The 27,203-nt window shown below is 33.7% G+C and overlaps 1 protein-coding gene across 1 annotated transcript; it reads right to left on the reverse strand.

Annotated features, from left to right (window-relative positions):
* Window positions 1-26,966, reverse strand: Sp7 (Serine protease 7). The gene is made up of 7 exons (XM_085958762.1): window positions 26,800-26,966; window positions 19,642-19,850; window positions 13,259-13,457; window positions 6,253-6,361; window positions 3,673-3,872; window positions 2,778-2,873; window positions 1-1,570 (listed from the first exon to the last, which is right to left on the reverse strand). Exons 1-7 carry the CDS (start codon window positions 26,861-26,863, stop codon window positions 1,269-1,271), a joined length of 1,179 nt encoding a protein of 392 aa, XP_085814888.1. The 5' UTR covers window positions 26,864-26,966; the 3' UTR covers window positions 1-1,268.
* Window positions 26,967-27,203: the final 237 nt, after the last annotated feature.

Consider the following 27,203-nt stretch of genomic DNA (forward strand, 5'->3'; position numbering starts at 1 on the left):
TCTTTTCTACAAGTAATATTTTATAAGTTTTTTTCACTTAGGAATACAATATTTTTAATATTTCATATCAATCAATATCGAATAATCATAATAATATTAATATTTCATTTTAATGACAAATAGAATTATTATGAAACTATAATACAATTGTCAAGTACCTACTCTTCGTGCTAACACTGCAACAAAACAGGCACTACCTCTAATAGCAGGAATTCGCAGGGTTTGTATTCAATTCGGGGACGGTTACGATCATTAGTTTGTATGCACCAGTGTCGCACGACATCAGTGCGGCATGGACACATCACTGTGAATTGGGAGTATAGCCATGATGGTCGCAGGCGTCCTTCACGTCCAACCTGTATGCCTGCGTCTTCCTACTATTTGTGATAACCTCTAGTGATCGTCGTGTGCGTAGAGTCTTATATAGGATTTATGAAATTATTCCAGTGGCGAAGAGTGGAGGTAGGCTGTTAAGATCCGAAATAAATAGTGCACATTAAACATTGTCAGTCATTCGTATTTGTTTCTATCGAACTAAGACTACAATTTACAGATGGCGTTGGTTAGTTTTTAAAAATTAATTAAACTTTGCCTCAACCAAACCATACTAGTTTGGGTATGTCATGGGCGATTCGACAAAATAGTGCAAACTTTTTCATTCATACTTATTTGATTTCGATGAATTAAGACTACATTTTGCACATGTGAATGTCAGTTTTTTTTAATTGATTAAGCCCTGCCTAAACCAAACCATGGTAGGTAAAAATATTATTCTATTTATAAAATATCCAAAATTATGTATGGTTTAAGTGCATAATTTTAGATATTTTACGGACGATTATGTTTTGATTATTATATATTATAGCTTGGTTTTCCCAGTATTCAATTGAATTTAAAAAAAACTAACCAACACCTACCGTAAATCGTAGACTTAATTCAATGAAAACAAATACGTATAACTGACAAAGTTTATTGTGGACTATTTATGTCAGATCTTAACAGCCTACCTCCACCCTTTGCCACGGTGTTTTACTAACATTCATCATTACAAAAAATATTATAACCTAACCTAACCTATTAAAGTTCATTTTTTTTATCAACATGATAAATTAATTAAGTCATTAAATTATTATATCTTTATATACTTAACAGAATAAATGAGACAATAATTAAAATGGTCAAATGATATTATATTGATGAATTTAAATAATAACAACCTTAATAACTCAGTTTTTTAGTCCATATTTTGTTCATATTTATAATGTATATCATTTCTTTAAATTCGATTTAATCCAATCGTCATAGTTGGCAACTTTGGTGTAAACACCTGGCCAACCATCTCTTCCGCAGCTGTTTCCGAACGACACTATGCCAAAGGAGGTCCACGACGTTCCAATCTGTCTCATCAGAGGTCCACCGCTATCCCCATTGCAAGTATCCTTGGCGAAAACTCCACCAGCGCAAATCTGGTTAGGCGTGAGTACAGCTCCTGCTGACGAGTATAATGCGTCGCAGTTTTCTTTATTAAAAATGGGAACCGCTAGCTTGAGTTTAATGTCACTTTTTCTAGCTGCAAAATTAAGCAAATAAAATATCTTAAATAAAAAACATCCAGAATTGCTATGAATACAGTCGAACTTGGTTATTGCGAGGAAGATAGGACCGACTGAATTTGCTCGTTATAAGCATTATTCGTTATATCGTCATATAATATTTTTCGCGTCACGTTCTATTTAAGCATAGAGCATAAAAAAATCTGAAAACCATCGTAAAAATCCCCGAAACAAGCATGGCATTTATAAACTACAAAAAAGTTGTTTATTGTAATGAAGTGCTGAGCAGCCAGCGCTGGTACCTACTGACTTCACAAAGCTTGGATGTTTAGATGCAATTTCAACCATACGCGTGGATAATTTTTTCAATGTTGTCAAAACACCAATAATTAGGTGGCACCGGTCGGCATCGGTCTAGTTAACTGCCCGGTCGGATTTTATTGCTTCGAGTGGAAAATGTTGTTTTTAAACGATCGACAGTTTTGCTTGGTATATCCGAGAAGTAGCTCGTTATAAAAGTGAATAAATATAAGTAGAAAATCATAAACTAAATGTCAACGAACGTTTCCTCATTACATCCGAGATCTCGCTATTTCCGTGATCGTAATAACCAAGTTCGACTGTACTATATTTATAAATATATCTACACAATCTTCCAAAGCTAATAGTTTTTATTTTCAAATACTACATAATAGGTAATCTAAAAATGCTTTAAAACTTATATACAAGCATAATATTTTTTCATACGATGTCCGATCTTAATAAGATCATATTGGCTTCCACATAGTGGAGGTTTGTATTAACGGATTTTTGGTTTTACGAGAAATGAATGTTAGCCATTTGCTCAACCTATTTTTTTCTTTTTTTTAGAATTATTAATAACCATGTCCTTGCTTTTTCGTACAAGGTGGTTGTTAGTAATTTTGAACAATCACAAACACCCAGGCTTTGAGACCAACACATAAATATTGTGTGTCCTGACCGGGAATCGAACCCAAGAACTCCCGGGTGGAAGGCAAGCGCCTTACGCACTGCACCACGAGACCCGCCTTGCTCAACCTATTACGTCCGTGCTCTGACTCAAACACAAATTGGAAAACAATATGTGTAGTTGCGAGACCCATGATTCGAACTTAGGACGCATGGCGATATAGGCCGACGCTTAAACCGCTCGGCCATCGTGGTTCATAATACCATAAACCAACATAGTTCATAACAAATTACCAGTGAGAGTCTTTCCCCACCCCGCGACGAACATTGAACTTTCATCGTCGAGCTTAAATGAAGATGGATTGTTGATGCATATAGGTTGAATGTAATCTGAAATCATAATTTAAAACAAAGATGTTAAAAAAAAAAAACCATCTTCTATAGAAATGGAACCTAAATGTATGAAACTTAAACAAAAAATGACCACTGCTCCACTGATTATATTATCTACGAGTCTAAAAAATCTTAACACCACTGCACATGGATGAACTAAAATATTCTAAAACATTAGACCGAGAGGTTTAAAAGATTACTATTTTATGGAATAAAAATACTTTATGCAGTCATCAAATGTTTAAAATAAATATGAAGAATAACAAAGCTTCAAAATTATATAAATAGATTATCTACAACGTTTAAGGCAATGATACTCAACCTTTTTTTTTCTTCGGGCCAAATACATATTTGTAAAGTAACGCGGGCCGCATCACTACTGGAGTGACGAAAAAATCATGAAACCCCCCCTTTTTTACAAAACATTTTGGAGATTTTAAAAATTATGCGTGTTTTTTAAATTAATCGTGTGCAATAGCAACACTCTTATACCAGATCTTATGTGGACCATACTGACAATCCTCTTCGGGTGTCACTATCTGTGCGTCAAAGTCGAAACGAATCTCAAGAAATACGAAATTCCTGATAATAAGTGTGTTTCGGGCCGCACATAAAAGCTTAATGGGCCGCAGGTTGAGTATCGCTGGTTTAAGGAATGTCCAGGCGTATGCTCTGAAAATACCATAAATCTCCATTTTGACCTACGTGGCGCATGTAAGCCGTTAACATAAATATGAAAAAATTATTACTCACTAAAATTATCGTTTAAAGTTTAAATTATAATGATATCATTTACCGCTGAATTCAACGTCCCGAGAAAGTCTCACAAGTGCGATATCGTCCTGTCTATTTCTGTTTGTGTCGCTGAAACCTGCATGAGGAATCTGTTCTTCAACCACGATGTCCTGGTGGGCGGGAGCGCAGTCTTGAAACTTTCCTGTCACAATGCAGTCGACTTCTGTTCCTAAGTCATATTCCCCCAGCCGTACTGTAGTTCTGTAAATAGTTGTATAGACAAACATTGAGAAATAATTCATCGCATTATCACCTACTAGGATTGTTTAATAAGTAAAGTAAATGACAATAATATGTTGATAGCAGTATGTACATACTTAGGGATTGCAATATCGGTATTTAATAATTAATCGATACCGAAATACCGGTTTCAAAAATCTCAAATACCGGTATTTTCGGTATTAAGAAAGCATACACGTATATTATGTTTTAAAAAAAAAATTAATGTTATTTTTTCAATATTTCCTACTGTATTGTATATTGGATTTAGTGTACATATAAGTTTTATGCTGCCAAAAACACAAATATATTGACTAAAACCAACAAAAGTTAAATAAAATCAAAACAAAATCCCTCGAATATACTTAAGTACTAAGTATAGAATTGTTGCGATGAATTAATATATTTCAAATTATATAAAATAATATATAAATTATTATTATTCAACGTTGATAGTAATTACATCAAACAAACGTTGAATTTCACAGAGATTTTCCTGTACCCGGGCTTAGCAATTCTCAATATATACATATTTACAAAGTTCAACATAATAAATTTAGATAAGTAGGTTATTATTAAATAGATTTTAATAGTTATATTAAAATTTATTAATAGATACTTCTTTTTTTTCTATAATATGTTTTGACAAATACCGGTATTGATACCTGTATTTAATAAGAAATACCGGTAATGATATATATTATATTCATTCGGTATTGCAATCCTTACACATACTATTAACAACATTTTTCATCCGCCATTACATACCATTTTTTTTTCAAATAAACAAATATCAATATTCAGTTTCGTAGACAGCTTTGTTTGTATTTCACAGTCAATCAAAAAATACGTCCTCGAGTATTTATTTATTTGAATATGTTAAAACAATTTTTCGATTGTTAAATTGATTTTTTGTGAGTTTCATGATTGAGTTGATGAGTAAAATACATTTTTAGTTCATCTCTCAATGAATCTTTTAATATCTATTAAACGTTCCAATATTTGCTATACCACCCCTAATTTGTGTATTATATTAGTATGATATTAACAATTAATAGTGTAATAAAAATATATTTTCAACCGATAACTATTTCGGTTATCAAGATCTATTTTTCTATATATAATATAAAACTTCTCTAAAATAACGCACTTGCAACAATTCATCATTCAGGTAAAGGAGCGCACATCTAATTGATTTGAAAAATTCAATCAATCTATTGTCTTATTATTCAAATTGATATTGTCGCTACAAATGTTGGACCTCATCTTGCGTACCTGACGAGGCTTTTCGGATGTTTACTTTATTAAAAGTTTTTTTCTAATAATTCTATAGTTGGACGTAGGCTTGAGAGTAGGCTTATCGTCTGGGCCCCAAATCAGTTAAAGTACGCCATTGTGGTGGATAGGGTTGATATTTTTGAGACTCTTTTATTTCAGGCTATACAAATATTATCCGTGACTCTATTCAACTGCCTTTCATTTAGGTATGCTTACATACTATAATTTAAAGTTCAGAAGAGATCTATATTTAACTACATATTTTTCATAAACTTATACGTGGTGAAAATGTAAATCATTATTAGTAGTGGTCCCTGATAATTATATTATCCGTTGCCTGTTCTCCCAAGCTTTAGAACTAACCTGCCATTGGTAATGCTAATTGGGAGTGCAATAAGTAGTATGTTCAATCAAATTGATATATTTCAATCACGTGAGGTTGACTTTAGATGGACGTTGTTTTTTTATATTTTTTAACATAGGTTCTACTTAAGGCTATACTTCAGCTGGGGCACGGTCTAAACTCTAAAACAATCGTGACTACGCGAGGCGAATATTGTGCAAACGACGCGTGCAGACAAAACATAATTTGTCATAAAAATTCAACACGCGTCCATTTAATGTTATGTTTATTGTTCTATTAGTAATAATAATAATATATTCATTGACATGTTTTCTTTTTCAGGTAAATGGGTAACGCTTTTTAGTCATCTTTACACGATTTAATAATTAATTCCTCCGACGCCATCACAAAATAAATTGACGTGTTCACAGCTCGACTTTCGTTCTCCGATTGGCAGGCGAGTCCAAAATTTCGTCGCACCTATAGTTGAAAATTATTTACCGTTTCACTGAAGTATTGCTCCCGTGTACTTTTATTTATATATTGTTATAACTCGTATGTACTAAATTGGTATTAAAAATGTAGTCTATAAGCTGTGCAAGATTCATCAATATTAGTAATTTTTCAGTTGCAACAGAACAAACATACAGATGATTTAAAAATGTGCTAATTGAAGGGCAATTTAACATAACAGATGGACACTACAACTTTATTAATGTATTAAATGTAAATGTTTCTTACAGTCTTCCAATTTTTTTATTTACTTCACCAACGACGCAATGGGCTGCTGTCAATACGTAGCGCTTACTGATTAAAACACCACCGCACTCGAAAACTGTGGTACCATTTTCTGAAAATAATAAAAACAGTACATTTTTTAAATTATATAGGTACCTACATTTTGTCCCAATTTGTCTTCCAAGACTAACTGTATCATAACGGAACTTATACAGCGATTCCAAGTATAAATTAAAATAGATTATAAAAAACTTTGAAAACTCTAAACTAAACCAAGTGACGTCCCGTAGGGGTAGGCAGATTGAGCGTCGCTTGGGGGCGGCAGTTACTTGAGGGGCGGCAAATCGAGGAGAATCATTAGTATATTTAGAAATAGGTACCCTAACTTGTCATCACGGGAAGCACACACTGGTTGAACACTTTGCGCTTTAGGCACAGTGGAAGGTCACTTTTTAAGACATTATTCAGGCGGCCAAAAGCACTCCAGCCTAGCTTTACTCTGCGAACAATTTCATCAAATATACATCCATCTATAGATACTTGTTGTCCCAGATAGATGTAGCTTTTCACCTATTCGAGCTGAGTGCCATTGATGAGGATCTCTTTTTGGCCTGCAAAGCAGTTGAACATGACTTTCGTCTTTGTTACATTTATTTTCAAACCTACTTTGTTGCTTACTTCAGCGAGTTCCTGCATTCTGCTTTGGAGGTCTTCTGAGTCTTGCGAGAAAATTACTATGTCATCGGCAAAGCGCAGATGACTCAGGTATTCTCCATTTATGGGGATCCCTTTGTCATTCCAGTCAAGTTGCCTGAATAAGTCTTCAAGGTTAGCTGTAAATAGTTTAGGTGAGATTGTATCACCTTGTCGGACTCCTTTGCTGATAGGAAATCTGCGCGATGGTTTATGGAGATTTACAGATGCTGTTGCGCTACTGTATATATTATTGAAAATATTTATATAGCGTCCAGGGATTCCTTGTTTTCTGAGTGCGTCGAGTATTGAACATTTCTTTATCGAATCAAACGCCTTCTCATAGTCTATAAAACCCATGCATAGTGGCAGTTTGTATTCCTGGTACCGCTCTATGATTTCTCTGACGACTTGGATATGGTCCATAGTGCTGTATCCTCCTCTAAATCCGGCTTGTTCTCTCGGTTGGTTCTCGTCTAGTACATTTTGCAGACGGTTTGAGAGAATTTTTGTGAACGTCTTGTAGAGAATAGGGAGTAGACTTATTGGACGATAATTTGCTAGGTCTTCTCTGTCACCTTTTTTGTGAAGAATGACAATGCTGGCATTTTTCCATACCTCTGGGACATCCTCTTTGCATATGCAGGCGGCATTTTGTAACATAGCCGAAACATGGACCCTAAGTAAAAGAGAGATCCAGAAACTTAGAGTAGCACAACGTGGTATGGAGAGGTGCATGCTGGGCATAACGCGAAAGGACAAAAAGAGGAATGAGTGGATAAGGAAGCAGACAAGGGTTTGCGATGTAATAGAGTTTATTAAAAGCCTTAAATGGAGATGGGCTGGACACATAGCTCGAAGAAGAGACAATTGTTGGACAAATCTAGTCATCCAGTGGTATCCAAGAAGTACAAAACGTCCACAAGGTAGACCTAGAGGCCGCTGGATCGATGAAATGATAAAGTTCTGCGGAAGTACGTGGCAACGCAATGCACAGGACCGAGAGAAGTGGAAGCAACTTGAAGAGGCCTTCATCCAGCAGTGGATAGATTCAGGCTGATGATGATGATGATGATGACCCTAACTTAGGAATAACGGAAATATCTTTCCATTAAAAAATTCAGTTCACTTCTTGGAAAAAAGGTATTAATTAACATATAAGGTTTAACAGGACTGTAATTTTTTGTCGGGTTCGCGATGTTTAGTTTACTTCCGTTGTCCTTGGACGTCACTCCTTGATGACCAGCAATGACACGTGCAGATTTGAGAATTTTATTTGAATTATACTTACATACTCACCTAATTAATTTAAGTATCCAAATATTTTTACCGGTCACTCACGAGTTTTGAAAGATGTCAGGTGTATTTTTTAATGTATCTGAAACCGTGGACTCGCAATACTGTCTATTGAAGTAGAGGTGGCATTGAAATTAGATTTAATTGTAAGTATATATTATATTAGTAATGTTTCCATACAACACATTTATTAGATATTGGAGTCACGAAAGGATGATAAAAAAAAATACTAAATAAAAAATGTAGCGGCATTTTGTCTAGAGGCGTCACTGACTAAAGCCGTTTTACTGTAACAGAACTTCTCTGACCATGTGAATTGATTGAAATATTGGCCGATTGAAAGTATTTTAGGCGGATTTGAGAGAAACTGATTCAAAGTAATGATGCATTTGAATGAATTCCCATCTGAAGACATACAGAATGGTAAAGCTTTAAGGTACATATCATGGGTCACAACCATAGACTATAGTCACAACCAACTGCATTTAATGCTGCAGATAATATTTCCGGTAAGCAACGCCAAGAGGGTAAGTTTTTTATCAAGCAATAGCTAAGCTATTCAAGCTGCATGCTTCGATTTTGTTTGAGAATTTTTTTTTATGCTTCGATTTGTACAACCGCAACCAAAATTTCTGACACCGTTCGAAGCACCATGTTTACTTTTCAAGTAAGTTTTCATATTATGACGCTTCTTGGTTCAAAAATTGGGGTCCTGGCAGAAAAAAATATCGTGTCTCATATATCCCAAAATCCGGTTAAGCTCGACATCCATTATTCAGAGCAATAAAAAATAGGGAAATGATTATCAAAATCAATTCCGATATCCAGAAATAGATTTGGCACAAAATAAGTGTTTGTCTAAAACTACATAGATATATTCTATAGCAGGCATGTCCAACTTCCTATAGCTATAGGCTGTAAGTTGTGGTCTACAATCCAGTATCAAAATTGGCAATAATCTGCCATACCTACTCGTAATTGTCATCACTCGCGTAAACGTATTATATTAACCAGTGACATCCCTAGACAAAATGCCGCCCCTAGGCAGGGCCAAAATGCCGCCACATTTTTTTTATACAGTACTCTATAATATCATCCTTTCATGACTCCAATACCTAAGAAATGTGTTGTATGGATACATTACTAGCAATATATATATATTATACTTACCACTAAATCTAATTTAAATGCCTTCTCTGCTTCAATAGACAATATTGCGAGTCTACGGTTTCAGATATGTATATTTAAAAATATACTTGACAACTTCCAAAACTCGCGAGTGACTGGCAAATATATTTGGGTAAATTTTAAATTAGCTATGCACGTGTCATTGCTATCCACCAAGAACGTGACATCCAAGTACAATGGAAGTAAACTAGACATCGCGAACCCGATAAAAAATACCTGTTAGCGCCTAATTAATACATTTTGTTTCCAACCAGTGAGCTGATTTTTTTAATGGAAAGATATTTCCGTTATTACTAAGTAATAACTAATAATTTAGCTATTTCTATATATACCTTGTGATTCTCTTCGATTTGCCGCCCTTTGGGTAACTGCCGCCCCCAAGCGACGCTCAATCTGCCTACCCCCACGGGACGTCACTGATTAACTACACTTGGCTTTCAATCTCATCACGAAAAAAAATAAACAGTCCCCCAATTGTTGGCAATCAATGCACTTTTCGTCAAACTGTTCTCTCACTGTGCAAAGAGACTACTGCGTGACGGTAAGAGGAAACTACGCATCAATTTAAAGCATGGGAATTAACACCTACTCTTTCACTTACTACTGCGACGAGGTCGCGCTTGCTTCCTTGTGGTTAATTTAAAAAAAGATTTAAGAGGTAACGGAAAAAAAGATAAGAATGTTTGATACAAATTTTTTTCAAAAGTCAATGAAAATTATGTAGATTATAACTAAATGTAGACGACTTAATTCTTATGATGCGATCGACCAAAATCCATCAAGTCATTAACGTATTGGACATACATATTCAATAGTTTTTTTCTTGTCTTATAAAAAGGAAATAAAATATAATTCATCTACTTATATTTTTTGGTCATATTTTTATTAACATGCACTTTAATGTTTACATTACTTTTTATTGTTAAAAATAAAATAAATCTATCAATGTTTTTATTTCCATGTTTTATTCATGAAATTTTCTCAACGATCAACTGTATTCAATTTAAACATATATTCAAGTATTTTTCACATTTCAATAATAATATTTTTATTTTGCAAGAATGACGTTTTGACACATTCGCTATTTGTAGACAAATTTGCTCACGACAGCCGTTTAAAAATTCATTGCGAATAAAAAGGTCGCATTATTGAGATCGGCAGTTCAGCAGTTCGACGTTTTGGTTGTGAGGCATTCGTAATGAAGTGTCAATCATGGCAGGTAAGGCAAATGACACGTACCCAGCACAGGGCTGTATAAAATTATCTAAGGTCTAATCCAAACAGTTACTTGCTCAAAAACAAATTATAAAATTTCTTTTAAAATTTACATTTATTTGCGGGTATATTATGCATGTAGATCTGTACTAGACTTAAGGGTCACTTTTAATTTCTGTGATCGCTGGGTAAGTCTAAATTATCCACTCCAAGCCAGAGTACTTCTTAAACGTTTTTTTTTAATTGTTACTGTTGGATGCAATAATTTATTATTGATGTAAGTAAGAATAGATTCGAACTAAAAGCACTCTTTACAAAACACTTGTAAAGCCAGTGCTCACCTACGCATCGGAAACCTGGACATTAACTCTGCGAAATGAACGAGCCCTGAACATCTTTGAAAGAAAAATTCTCCGCCGTATATATGGACCGATCAGGGATGGCACCAATTGGAGGAGAAGATATAATGCTGAGCTCTACGGACTGTACGAAGATTGCAGCGCAGTTCAATCAATCAAGTTTGGGAGACTGCGATGGCTAGGTTATGTGCACCGTATGAATGACAATGAACCGGAAAAGAGAGTGATGTCCAGCAATCCAATAGGACGTAGAAGAAGAGGGAGGCCAAAGATTCGCTGGTTAGATGGAGCTGCCAGTGACTGCCGTATTCTGGGGGTACCAAATTGGAAAGCGGCCATACTGGATAGGGACAGGTGGAGGGAGCTGTTGGAGGAGGCCAGGACCCACACCGGGTTGTCGCGCCCCTGATGATGATGACGAAGAATAGATTAAATACATCCATCTATGAAATCTATCTCAAAACATATATATTTTTATTTGTTAAATTAAAATGCATTAAATAGCAAACATCAATCTATGCTAAACGGGAAAACCGTTCTAATTTACTCACGCAGTGTATCATACCGGTTTAAAACGGTAAAAATACTCATTTAGCTAGGTACTTTTTACTCAAAGATAGAGCGAAAAAATGCTTTAAAATCATATTTTAAACTGATTTTCGAATACAATGACTTTTAGATATATAAAATATAATGTATGTTGAGCAACACCACACATCTTTAATTGCAATGAGTAAATTTACGGATAATTAAAAGGAATATGCACCTAAATATAATTAAATTACTCGGTATTAAACACATATGAAATGAGTTTAATAAATTTTTAAATTGTACTTTCCTTTATTGAAAAAAAAAACAATTATTGACGTGTGTTCAACCCTTGTTTTTGAATTTTAATATAAGAACGAGCCCTTTACTGGAGTCGTCATCGACCTCCCAAACAAGATCTGAATGCAATTGAAGTTCACCCCATTTGAACTCTGTCGAATATTCAATCGTACTTATTATACCTGTAGATAAATAAAAAAATAGGTAGCTACCTATTTTTAATATATAAGTAAACATATCAAACTATTTAATCTTAATATCTCATGTATATTATCTACAATGTCCATTCAATTAAAATTGTAGTGCAATTTTCTTAACACGCGATTCATTTTCATGACGGATTATGTAAATTAATACGACCAACAATATGAATATAACTAATAAAGAAACAATTATTAACATCTCCTATTTATCTGGCAAACTATACACACTTACTATATATACATCATCAGGGAAATTGCATATAATAATTATTATTATACAATAGCCAGGTTTCGGTAATATACGGCAATAAAGTTAATCCGTCATATATAATATGTTGTTTTATAATATATAAGTATGCATGAACTCAATTATTACTTAGAAAAGCAATTAAGAATGATGTCGAAATGCATATTACCATTTAAACTGTTTAAAAGTTATACAAAAACTGTGTAGGTATATTTTTATATAAATTTCCATGTATTTTTGTATTCCACTGCAGATGGGAAATGTGTGCAAATGTATTGACAAATAAAGAACCATATTTGGGGGTTAATCTTTACTGTTTTATCGGAAATAGCTACGCGTCTTGTGGAATGGGTGTTTTGTTTTAATCATGCAAAGTTATGCTGTGTGGTCTGCCAAGCTAGAGTCTGTCTTCTATATGCTGGCGTACGGTTTCCCCTCCCCCCCCTGCGCTTCAGCATTCAGCACTGCATTCCCACTGGTTCATCCCATTAAAAACTTGCAACAGTCGAATCTCACCGTACAGACTCTACATTTAATTTTTTAGTAATGTTTTCAGGTATTAACGTGTATAGAGTTTTGACTAAATGGTCGTGCACGTGATAACAAAGCTTTACAAACGATTGGATAATTTGTATGCGGTCATATATCTTGGTATGGACGATCTATTATTATTCCTATTGATTTTTCGTATGGTGGCAGGTCTCATTTAAAGACTATGTTATTGTTATTACCATATAAATGTAAAAACCTAATCGGTACAATACGGCTGTCATCGAGCAGGGTTGTCACAAAGCGAGCGTCTCTGGTCTATTTATGTAGTAGGTAAACGTAATACAACGAAATATTTTTAAGAAAAAATGTTCTGAAACCTCTTCAAATATTTCACCATTTCAGTTACCATATTTTGTAAAACATTTCTTTAGTGCTATAAAGACGTATAATGACGTAAATACAACAATGTGTCAATCTATTTTACTTACTGCTTCTGTACCCTAGCAAAGCCATCCAAGGAAACTCGTCAAGTTCTGTCAGTTGTCCATTGTAGATGCGGTTGGACAGAGATTCCTGGCCACATGTTCCTGCTGCAGGAAGAATACCATCCATATTGTGGACAGTTTCTGTGCCGTTATTGGTTGGGGGTCGAACAGTCGTCGGTCGGCGGGTGGTATTCGGGATATGCTAGTAAACACAATATTTTATTAAAATTATTATATAGAACGTAGTTAAGTACATTTAATTGAACGTATTATTTTACACTGACAATGATGTAATTTGTGAAAAATAGGCCGTTCGCACGATAACCACTAGATCAGTGATGGCGAACACATGGCACGCGTGTCACTAGTGGTACGCGAGATGTTTTTGCATGGCACGCGTTTTATTTTGAAGTGAGAAAAATGTTACTTATAATTTAAAAAATATTTTTTTACAAAGTTTTACAAATAAATATAAGTATTTTTCTTTGGTTTTTAATATTATTTTTACCAATAATATTAACCAATCGATGCATAAACGGAAACGACGAAATTCGTGCATAAATGACAGATTGTATTGAATAAAAAACAGGTTGCATGAAGAAAACCCATTACATTTAATGTACATACATAATTGCATAGGACGATCCTTAGGCTGGAGGAATTTATTGATCAGACAATTAAATTATAAAAATATTCAATCAACACACCTAATGAAATGTATCGGCAGTCATTCAAATAGAATAGCTACTTGTTATTTTGCCTCAAACATAATCGTTAAAAATGGAAAACCGTTCAGTGGTAGAGAATATATTATGAACCCACGATCTCTTTGAAAATTTTGAAAATAAGGAATAATTTATTTAACGAATAAAAGATATGCCTTCAGCTAGAAACATGGTGAAAAACAGAATCTCAAGAACTTAATTGTAATTTTTAATCTCTTTTAATAGAATTATTAAAAACTATGTTTTCATTAATGAAAAAATGTTCGGCACGTCGGACAGTTAAAAAGTAATATTTGGGAATTTTTGCAACAGTTCGCCAACCCTGCACTGCAAGTTGGGTTCAGGTGTCCATAAAATGAATACCTGACCTGAAACTTCCAGCGTCTTTTGGTAACGTCAAGTGTTTGTCGTGTGTGCTACCCGGAATGTCTTCATCGATGATGTGTTATCATCGAAACCATAAAACAGAATAGATACTGTTATTCCATGGTTGAAACCATGCTGTAATCCTATTGATATGATGACAGAAAATTTTTCCCATTTTCTAATTTAGCAAACTTTTACCTTCAACATAAAAATTATTTTGAAATTTGTGTTAAAATAGCTATCAGTATATCCGTAATTTTAAAACTAATATTCATAAGAAGATTTTAAATATTTAATTTACTCCTTAGCTTCTATTATATCACTGAATATGACCAGCGATTATCCATGACTAGAACATTTAATTCAAAAGATATATAAGTCCACGCAAGGTAGGTATTGACTATTTAGGATTGTGAAGACTATTTACTCTGAGGGCAGGAAATGATATAGTTTCCGCAATATTTCATAGAGAGGGCTATATAATAATACGCTGAGTGATAAAACGGAAGTTAAACTGTGAAAAGCGATTTCCTGTGTCTAAGAGGACATGTAACAGGAAAAATATATATAAAATATGAGCAGCAAAGATTCGGTATCTACTAAATAAACATAAATTATTATACAATTTGAAAAAATCTTATGACTTAAATTTTATTTAATATAACAACTGTGGTTGGGTTTATATCGACAATGGCTAACCCAAATTAAAGTCAGCAAAATTAAAAACGAATTAAATTATTTATTTCGTCAAATATTTTTCAAAATTTACCCTGCCAAAAAATAGTTGTAAATTTGTCGCGGAATATTTTTTACTTACACCCTTTAAGACGCTATAGGTGACTACCACTATATAACCCTACCTCATCTGCCGTTAAAGTTAGCACCATCAATATTGTATTATTCAGTTTCTTTTCTCTCCTCGTCCATTCATCGCTGAGAAACGTGACCACCCTGAAATGCAGTCATCTTTTGCGCGACCAAGACTCTCAGGGCAGAGTGAAGGCTACCCCCAGTAAGCTCTTTCACTTGGTCACTCCGACACTCTTCCTCACTTTCGCTTTCCCTGGAGGCTATCTAAAACTACTAATCTCTCCAGGTTATCTGGTCCAGGCGTATAACATGTCCAAATAACTATAGAGATCGACCGGCATAAAAAGACATATGAGATGAAGCGGGATGAGAGGAAAGACCTGCGAAAAGTAGGGGGGTAGTGGAGGGTCCACTCGTGTCCAGTGACACATTTCTTTTAGTAAACACTTACCGCGAACATCTCCAGTATTTTAACAATATCTCTTACAAAATGACTTCAAAGTCTGGAAAACCAATTCCCGAACCTACCAGGAAGATTATTATTTATAACGTTGCAAAATTTTGCGATGAAGAAAAGAGAATAAGCAAGACATTCTTAGAGCGTCAATGATGACAGCTACGATCTTCTTATATATGTTAATGTTGCCATACACTGATAAAATATACTCAATAATTTAAAATTTAGTTTGATATTTTTTAAAGAAAAAATGAAATTTTATTTTAGAATGCCATGTTGTAGAGAGCCGTTTTTTTATCTGGAGTCTCTGAATAATTAACGGGTTCATCCTGTGCTCTGTTCAAGAAATACGAAGCATTCGGTTCCAACATCAGATTTCGAAGACATCAATTGCTTTCCGCTCTTTTAACAGACTACGGAAAACACTAATATTTGCGCTTTAATGGAAATTGAAATTCCTCAACCCTTCCATATATTGGTCAGGCGTATCATCACATTTTTTTCTAATCTGTGTGTGAATTATATAATTTAATTCTAATTATCACTTTAAACATATATAAAATCCACTAGCCTCGTACTACGTGAAATGAGATATATTAAGAAATGCCTATACTAAAATTATATTTAAAGTAAACCGAGCATACTGTTTTTCAGGCTTCATTTTGGGAATTCGTTCGTGGTTACAGTTCAGAGGTTCAGAGGCACCTAGCGGAAAAATACGAAGCTTACAATTTGAGACATTTTTTTAATATTTTACAATTTCAACTGTATTAATTACATGGCAGTCGAGGTGGTCGGCATCCACAAACGTATCTGTTTTTTCCAAATGTGTCCTGCAGGCTTCAGATGAGACAACTAAGACCAACACACTGGATAAGCCAGTTCCTGACCGGCCATGGTGACTTCGCAGCCAAGCTGCGTGGTTTTCGCTTGATAGGACATGGGCCGGAATGCACAAGCGGGCACGACCATCAAAACACTGAATACGTCCTCTGGGACTGCCTGTTGATCGGATCCGACCGAGCGGAACTGTTTGCCAGGGTCTGTCCACTCACGGTCCCGATTGGCCACGCCGACTTGATATCAACCAAGGCCAACTTTTTGGCATTCGAAAAATTTGCTGCGTCATATGGAGGACGGAATAATCACGATGCCTCCTAAGATTCATCACTTTTAACTCCTGACTCCTCTGTTTCGGCAGAGTTTCTGTACACGGGTACAGAGGACACTTCATGTCATTAAAGATAAATGATGGCAGAGCAAGTCAAGATTCTTTTTATTTTCTAAAACTCTTTCTTTAAGCACTAAGGTGCATGGTTGCTACATCAGTCCCATGCAGCATCGCTTCGGGACAAAGAAGTGTGGCACTAAAATCTTTTCATTCTGACACGTTTATAGCGTCATGGAAGGCGGCCGTGCACAAACCGCGGCTGCATATACATGGCGGGTGGAAATGGAGAAACTCAAATCATTGTTTTAATTAATAAATATGTATTTGAAAACATTTAAAAGAAAAATATTTTTCATTGTATGTCAAAGATAAACTTGTAAACAATAATTGTAAAAAAATGTTATAAAATGTGAATTTGTCAAAGGACTCCATTTTATTATTACATATTATATTTTATAGTCACATTTATTAAAAAAAATTAGTTTATTAAGTTTTCTATGTTGTACCTAGTAGATTTTTGACTAATTTTAATATTTTTTATATTTATTTTAAAAAACATCGATTTTTATAAAAATATGAATGTGTATAACTTGAAATCCTTTTTATTTGTATAAAATCTTATGTAGGTATGGTCCCAATATTGAAGCTCGATTATATAAAATATAGGGAACGTTAGTCGGCGCTAATATGACTTATCGAGTAGTTTATAATAGTTTTACTCTAGGGACGGCAACGTATATGAAAGTATGGTGAGGCCGGCTGGGAATCAAGTTATGGTAGCACTTCAACGTGCGTCACATTGACGCTCAGTTTGCATTGGTAAATCAACGTGGAAGGTTCACCTGAGCTAGGTAATATTCAGTAAAAATGGTTGTGCGTAGTGTGTTAAATTGTAAAAACGATAGTAATGAAAAGAATAAACGCTTAGGAGCCGTGACGTATCACAAGTGAGTATATTTAATTACATTTATACATGTTAAAATAATAATCTAAAATAAACTCGGCTGCCTAACGCGTGGTTAAATTCGTTCCGAATTACTCTGTTTACATCGCATGACACAGCAGTCGTGTTTGTATTGCTCAGGACCGCATTTAAGTGAACGCATTGATTATTAATATTATAATTGAATATAAGAAACACATTTTGATTGTATCGTATATTTGAGCATTTTTATATCATTGTATGCGTTGATACTTTGATAATATTCACTGTTAATTCTTCGTTGAATACCAGTACACAAGATTTTTTAAGATTGTGAATAACGTGATATATATTTATTTATTTTGTTTACAATATTAATTGATTATGAGACGTGTTTGTGTTCAGATATTTATAATCCATGTACCTACCTATAGATATGTACGTACTACTTATATTATGTTTGCCGTAGGTTTCCCCGCGACTTGGAACGTCGGCTAAATTGGTCAAAAATAATACGTGGCATAGATTGGGTGGCAAAGGACCATCACGTCGTTTGTTCGGCGCATTTTGACAAGAAATTTATTAAAATTTCAAACACGGACACGTATTACAACAAAATGCATTCCCATCAATTTCTCCAGAATCATCGTCCTCAGAATGTGAGGTAAATATAAGTTGTTTATTTAACATACATAACTTGAAAACACCTCAGATAATATATACAGAAAAACATAACCGCCAATATTTTTTTTAAATGTTGGTTTTTATTGTTTATAGCAATCCATGAATGTCATAGAAACACATGATGACATTGGCATATCACCCAGAAATGAAAATCTTCCCCAGGACATCTGTGAAACACCTCAAAAACAATATTTAAGAAAACAATTGAAACACTCTCAAGAATGTACACGCGTTGAATTGAAGAGGCATTTCCTGCAAACCCACTTATTTGCACATCTTAATGAACTAGCCTTTTTGATAGTTTTAGTTAAAATTATCAATTTATTCAAATTATTTGTATAAATCACCAATTCTACAATATTTATGATCAATTTTAAATGTCAACATAATAAATGTAGGTAAGTAGGTTTTTACTATAAAATAATGTTTTAAAGAGATTTTGATAGTTATATTTTTACTGATAAGTACTTTTTTATGTTTCAATAAATACCGGTATTCAATAAGAAACACCGAAAAACCGGTATTGATATTTTCATTCGGTATTGCAATCCCTAGGTAAACGTTTTGTGATATGTGATAATGTGATCTTTGTTTCTTATTTTTAAATGATTAGAATTTAAATGATGATTCAAAAATTTCTTATTAATTCTCTTAATATTTATCATAACAGAAATTTTGGAAAGTTTTTTATATATCATATATTATATTGTAAGTATATATAATATTGTAGTATAACTTAATTAAGGCTGAATTAATTACAGTGATGGGATATTTGCAAGAATTAATGTGTTTTCTATATCTTTATGTAAACTTTATTTTTGATTAATAGATATAATATGACATATATTATCCTTTTATAATTTTATTTACTTTAATTACTTTATTGCTATTATTATAATTACTTTATTACTTGTATTACTTTTGAAAGAGTAAGTACCTAAATATCCTACCTATCTTTTCATAAATTCCCAACTTTCAAATATAATTATACTAAAATCCTAACAGTGTTGTTATTTTAAACCTTCCTTCGATGAACATTATTATATTATATGAGTATGTACGTAGTAACTACGTAAGGTACTACGGTCAAAGGGCCAACGTAAATCCTCAGTGATGCCCTGCGCTTTTTTATCGCGTCGCCTTTTCTCGTAAGTTATCGGCTGTTGTCGACATGCTTCATTTGGTTGCATGAGTAACCCGCTTCATTGCCTATCTCTATATTTATAACATCTATGGTTTTACTATACTCACTGTCTCTATTGATGTATCGGGTTCCAGATTCAGCTTATCGGAGCAGCAAACAAAAGGCGTAAATCCTGTAAAACCGCATTGGAGCTGTCTCAGACGCTGCATCACTCTGGGACGTAAGGGTCTCTCTTCAAACGCAGCCAGGATGATTGGGCAATCGTATATTGATATGCAATTGCCCTCGAGGCCACCGCCTATGGAGCATTTAGTTTCTGAAAATAATGAAGAGATATTTCTGTTAATAATAGATCTTTCATAAAATATCTTATTATTGAACTAATATTACTCAATTTTTAAGAATATAGTATTCGTCATTGAACATATATGATGTAGAGGAAGGACAAAGACCCCTCCGAACTAACCGTCCCGCAACATACTCGGTCGTAATCGAGCGTATCACGAATCCCTAAGTTTGAATGTGAAGCATTTTTTTATGCCCGGTAATGTCTCAGGTTACCACGCTCTCAAGTGAGTTTTGACTGAGTTTACTAGTACTGAGAGAAAATCACGGAAAATTCACATAAAAAAGTAAACGAATTTAATTATACATATAATACAAAAACAAAGCTATCTGAAGAGATCTTCACGTCTGCAATAAGACGCCGCAATTTTCTTAACCCTTTACTGCATGATTTTTTTTTTGAAAATTTTTATTTTTTCTTGGTGTCAAAATGCCTTGTGAATGAAGGAAAACTAATAAAAAAAATATTTTTCGAAAATTTCATTAAATTTTGTATGTTACTGCGTGGTGTCGCAGATTTACGACATTTGGAAATCTTACATTTTAGTATCACAAAATACAAAACCAAATGAAAACAATTATAAAAAACTAATGTACACACCTTATTTTATGTGTAGATATTTTTATTCAACCAATTTCAATCTTCTGTATATTTTTTTTTATTTATTTACAAATGCGGATTTTCGCATACATACGAATTTGTCAACTGTCAAAGCAGAAATGCAGAGACTATAATGCAGAAATGCTTTATTTCTTGAAATGTCCAAACAAAATCGGTAAAGTAGGATGTTTATGGTAAAACAGTTTTCTAGGCATCTAAAAAGGATATTATTTGATAATTTACACAGATGGCATTGGCTATATCGAAATAGTTTGAAATGTCGCAAATTTGCGACACTATGCAGTAAAGGGTTAAAAGCTTTATTAATCGGCCTTTGTGGTGACCAAATCGGACGGCCCGGTGGGCCCAACAGCTGTTTGGATCGACTTGAGCATCTTCTCCCTTTCGGATGACATTCTCAGAGGATGTAGCTTGCATCCTGTAATTCTCCGTCACATGGAGACGTAGGTCGGGCGAAAAAACTGACTGGTGTAGAAGTCAGGAGTCATTTTCGTTTTCTCTAATCGCTAGAATAATCTGACACCATTCTACCTGCATGATGAAGGTGTAATTTCTCGATTGGAAAACACAATAGATATTAGTTAATGCTAATGGATCTACCACAGAACAGATAATAAATAGAATACCAATAGGCTATATTCAATACGCCGCATGGTGAAGCAGACTTTTGAATGTGTGAGTGTCCTACGAAAACGAAGCACGCATTATACACTTGCAATAGTGTGTGTAATACACCAACATTAAATGAGCGTAAATGCATAAACCGAGAGCAGTTTTCAGTATTCGGCGTTAAACGTATTCTAGACACGTGTGTAAGTTTAACCCGGATTCATCCTTACTCGAGTCGGTTACCTGCTATCGCCTTACCCGTTGTGCATTTCAGTTCCCATTATTTCCGAGTTCCCTGGGATCTACCCCCAGTGACGCTTGACGATATATTTTATATAATATGAAACACCTGGGTTATTTAGATGTAAGTATATAAGAGTTTATAGTAATTCATATAAGTAGATACTTCTATTTATTATAAAAATATGTTAATTTTCAATGCCACTATGAATACAATTTTTATTGTTTTACTATTCTAAAAAATCTGTTTCGCCTGTTAAGTGTTCATGAATTACATTATTTACTTTTTTTTTGTAAGTACAAATTTTAACAGCCCAAAATATTTTAATTAACAATGTGGAAAAACCAGGAGTAAGAGATAATATACTTAATTATTTAAATTCACAAAATTAATCTCGTCTCTTAACAGATTTCTTGAAACTAATTTTAACGAAGGTCGTCTTCTTCGAAACAATTCTGAGAATCGCTCAAAATATTATATTATCATAACCGCTAATCATAAGAATAACAATGTATGTAAATAAGTATTTATTCAATTTGTTGTCAAACTCATCATCTATGTGTGTAGACATTAAATAATTGTGTTTTGAATATTAATGAAATGACTTTTTATATGAACTGTATGCTGTATGTATATACATTTTTTATCAATTTAATAAGACACTATTATGTATGTAAGTAGAACTTATTCCACCTAGTTTAATACTAATAAACGTGACCGCTTTCATTTGCTTCAATAGGACATCGACAACTGGTACCTGCTGGTTCAATCTAGTGTGGATCTTGACTATTATTGTTTTATTTATAGTTAAGCTAAAAACTTTTTAGTGTTTTCCTCAACTAATTTGGTTTATGGATACAGTCATTGAAAATAAGCACTAGAAATTGTTTGAACAATGGGATTCAACCCCAGCATTATTATTCCACTGACCCACGGTGGACGAAATCAGTTTAATAAGATAGAAATCCGAAAGTCAGTTGTCATGGACAAAGACTTTGAAGCCAAATTATGTTTATTATTTAATGATGGTTAGACCGTAAAACACAAAAAATTCAAAACCCAACAGGTGTCCTCATATTATATTATTATCAATATTGAATAAGCGTTTAGTTTACGTGACAAACTGTAGTGCATATTATAATACAAGCATAAGTATTGAAAATAACATATTCTTCATTTGTGTGTAATGTAAACAGTCGAGAATTATACCTTCTTACAGCCTCAGCCAGGAGGCAACCCGTTTACTTTATTTTTTTGAATTCCCTTGACGGAATGAATTCAACATCCATTAATTGGACTGGCGATAACATGGTAGAACTCCATCATAATGTTTTTGAAACAAAGTTGTTTTTCTTAATACTACGTAAATTGAGTCGTTTACGTTTATATGTTATTACAGACTGTAAACCCATCTTCGTAACGTTATAGTCGAATGTTTTAAAACCATTAATTCAACATCTGATGGAACCATTGATATACTACTGGATGAATCATATGCTTCTTAAAATGACGCCCGATTTTCAGCGACTCGGCCAGTGTTAAAACTTACTGTTTTAATATCAGCGGACTTAACTCGATATAAGCTCACTTAATATTTGTCTGGAAAACGACCTGGCAATAACTATGAGTAAGCCCGATCTAGCTTGCATCTTACTATAAGTAATAGTCAGTGCATGACAACTTGCTCTGTCCGCTCAGACATGAATTTTTGGTAGCTTGCAAGCTTTGGGTTGCAGACACCCTTAGGGTCACTATTCCAAGAACGCAAATTTAGTTTCACAGCCAGGGCAATACGGGTGAAATTCGGGAAGCCATATTAACGGTCTTAACGCATTATACCTACAAGGAAATATTATAGACGATATTCGTAATATCTTCTTTGTGGTACATTTTTAAAATGACACTTGTATGGGAACTCCTCATCTAGTAGTATATCAATGGATGGAACATGTAAGTAAACGGTTATTTTCTTCATAATATAGCATTACCTATTTAAATAAATATACAGTAAGATTTTAATAATATCGTGGATTCCAGGTTCGAATCCCGAGGCTAAAAAATACATATATTGTTTTTTATATGTGTTTGGAGTCAGAGTATGGACGTAACAGGTTGAGCAAGTGGCTAACATCCATTTTTTGTAAAAACAAAAATCTGTCAATACAAACCTCCACTCTGTGGATGCCCATATGATCTTTTTACGATCGGCATAGTTAAAAAAAATAATTTGTAAAAAATAATTAAATAACTAATTTTGTCGTCCGGAAATAAAAACGATTCCTGCATAATTACATACCATACACTCCCCATTCGTTATAAAAGAGTGATGTTCATTTTAATAAAATATTCTAAATGCCTTTTGTGAATTTATAGTAATCACTAATCATCATCAAGCGGGGTCGATCCACTGCTGGATGAAGGCATCCCTATAGCCCTATCCACTCTTCTCAGTCTCTAGTTCTTAGCTGCCACGTACATCCACCGAACTTTATGAGTTCGTCTATCCAGCGGGTTTTATGGTGTCCCTATGGGCGTTTAGTGCCCCTTGGGAACCGCTGTATTTATAGTACCTATATAACACGTAATCTTAAAATTCACTTATCGTTCAAAAGACTCATTTTATTTACCAAATTATTCAAGTAAAATCGCTGATTTTTACTGATTGCCTATTGTTAGTAAATAGGTATAGGTATAGGTATGTATTGATTGCGAATGGGCATAGGAAATATTTTATTGATTATATTAATATATAATTTAAGAAAAATATCAAACCATTGTTGTTGCATTATGTAAATATGTTATTTGGATTAAATGTTTATCCATAATTATTATTATTATATACTTATTAAGTTTTAATCGATTTCCGGTTTGCGGGTTATTGGTTTTATGTGACTTCCGTAACTCCAAGTTTTGCGTCATATCGCTGTTACAGCGGTCAGATTAAACGTATATGCACATAATTATGCATTAAAATCAATACATACTTACACAACATAATATAAAAAGATATGCTAAAGTCAGGAATGTTTTTTCTGATAAGTTTTTGTCACGCTCAACTTTCGCCTGTTTCCCGCGTACTTAAGGGTTGAAATTCGGTATACCAGTAATGATAATGTATTGAGAATTCACACTTTAAAATTTTGAGGTCGGTCCAGTTCACAAAATATTTATTTAAAAAAAAAACTAACGTTTTCAATGACGCTATAGATCTAAAACCGACACTATTAGATTCGTCATGGACGATTTCCAGATATAAATTTTGTCAAACTGAGCATATAGCCTTCCCTAGCTTTGTAAGTATTATATCAGATTAAAGATATCCATCACATCACGTACTATCTACATCATGGGTGACCAACCTTTTCAGCAGCCGGGCTAGATTCTAAAAATGAGATTTCCTACCGGGCCGCACAACCGATTTTTTTTATTATCCAAACTAAAAAGAAATATATATTATATATATTAATAAAATAAAACATAAATGAGAATCAAACAGATCTATTAGATTAGACTTTTTTTAAAGAATAAAAAATAAACAAAATACCTAATATAAAAATTATAAATTTTAGTGAGGTTTGATTTTGTGTGGCAGAACTAAGTGCATCAATATCGATATCGAGTGTTGTTCCTACAGTTTTCCAAATGCACATCTGTGATTCCTGTTCTCATTCGAGATTTGATATAATATGCTTCATCCGACTAAAAAGATTTTCACACGTGTAAGTGTTTCCAGATGGTGAAGTCATCATTAGAGCATATTTGTAAAATGCAGGATATTTCTCCTTGTGCAAATATGTTTTGTAAAACTTTTCCAAACCAACCTGATGGAATTTCTCCTTTAACTGTTCATCGCACCATATTTCACAATGTTCCATTTGTAAATTTCCCGGTTATAAATTCACGTATACAAATGTATACGTAAATACATGCAAATGTTCTCTTTTCTCACTGCTCCGCGGGCCACAAGTTGACACCCAGTGGGCCGCATGCGGCCCGCGGGCCACGGGTTGGCCACCCATGATCTACATCTTCCTTATCCATTGCTTTTCTATTTTCTATGGATGTTCCTCCCTGCTAAATGCACCATTAATTTTTGATCTATTTATGTTTAATGTTCCATATTTTGCATTCATATATGTGCACTAGTTGCATACATTGGTTCAAAACCGTACGCACAATAGTGGGTCACTTTTAAAAAGATTTGTCAGGTACGTCTGGTACCTCCACTGGGGCTCCACATGAGTTTGATTCCACGCCCCACAGGTAATCTCGTCATACATATCTCACTAGTTATAGTTACACATATCTACAGTTATCCAAAATAGATTCAAATGTATTTATTTATATATGCAGGCTATATAAATTACAAATAACAATATAAAATGAAACTTATAACGAGTTCAACAGCTCTTTTGGCAAAATCTAAGATCATATGCGAACCATCTATTACCAAATATCGTATGTCCCCTAAGTATCGACACACCTGTACCCTGGGGATCCTTCACTTTGAAATAGATGCAGAGCTCGGTTGTTAATTGGTTGGTGAGTGCTGCTTAGTTGAGTACCCGAAATATTGAATAAGTATAGTAATTCGGTCACTATTTTGGATATAGGTACTTTAGAAATATAGACTGAAAGAAAAAATTCACATCTTACTATTACTTATCGTGAATTAAGATTTTTATAAAAAAAAATATATACATGGGTTACATTAATTTCACTCTTTTTGTTCTTATACCAATTCTCTGTGTTATCAATACCTAAGTAGGTAATATATATCGATAAAAATAAAAAAAATCAATTAGGTACCGATATATAAAGAAAAATAAACAACGTAACGAAACTATGAGATGACAGGTACACATTATAAAATATGTTATACATATTGACATAATTCATAATATAACGAAATATATAAGAAAGGTACAGTTATTGAGGCGTTCAATTTCAGAACCATTGATGAGAATCGTTAGTGGGTCAATCAAATAGCTAATCATTAATTTTTTTTTTTGAGACATATATCTTCAAACCCAATTTTTATCTGTCAATCGCAAGCTTTTCCAGCCATCCGGAAGGTTCTTCCAATAATATTATGGAACGATATTATCTTCAAATCGCAGGTGATAAAGTTGTGAAAAGCTTCCACCTAGATTTATGTATGTAGGGCTTCGTAGTATGTACATGGCAATAAATTGCATACGGATTGTGGAAACCAGAACCAAGGATAATAATAGAAAATGGGGATAGTCCGATGATCCAATAAGCTTCATCGAAGAATACGTGATGGTTTAACCACTTGCTGCATCCAGTTGTACCATACGACATGTTGAAAGCCAATAACGTTAAAACAACGAGTGGACAAACCGCGGAAGAAGAAGATTAGTATTTTTTTCAAAAGTACAATTTCATAAATGATAAAAATCCTTTTTTTATTAAAATCTTACTTACGTCCATTTATCCCAGTAAACGCCTGTATTATGAAAAATATCACACACACCGATATCCTATACATTTTCAATTTGTTTGCTATAACTGATGAAACACTTATTTTAATTTTATTGTAAACTCCTTTTATTGTATGTATGTGCACTTCTCACCGCGGCAAGAAATCGACTGAATATTTGAATTACGAAACAGTATATTATAAAATAAACTTAATGACGTATCTATATAATAATACGTATACATATTAAATGTATTATCTCTCGCAAAAAACCCACTTATACGGGAAAAGCCACAAGATCATTATACACTTATGCCAGCTAGATATAATACTAATCGTAGAGTTTAATTTATTTATGATTCAATCACAATAACTGATCGATGTATATATTTATATTTTCATATATTAT

The sequence above is a fragment of the Rhyacophila brunnea genome, unplaced genomic scaffold (genome assembly GCF_057557595.1).
Source record: "Rhyacophila brunnea isolate RB1 unplaced genomic scaffold, BYU_Rbru_1.0 scaffold_11, whole genome shotgun sequence".
NCBI lineage: Eukaryota > Metazoa > Arthropoda > Insecta > Trichoptera > Rhyacophilidae > Rhyacophila > Rhyacophila brunnea.

Coding starts and splice junctions, on each gene's coding strand:
- Sp7 (XM_085958762.1), bottom strand. CDS start 26,863: ATGTATAGGATATCGGTGTGTGTGATATTTTTCATAATACAGGCGTTT. Junction 13,458..19,641: donor CCGATACATCAATAGAGACA/GTGAGTATAGTA, acceptor TGTGTTTACTAG/CATATCCCGAATACCACCCG. Junction 2,874..3,672: donor TCGGGACGTTGAATTCAGCG/GTAAATGATATC, acceptor TTATGATTTCAG/ATTACATTCAACCTATATGC.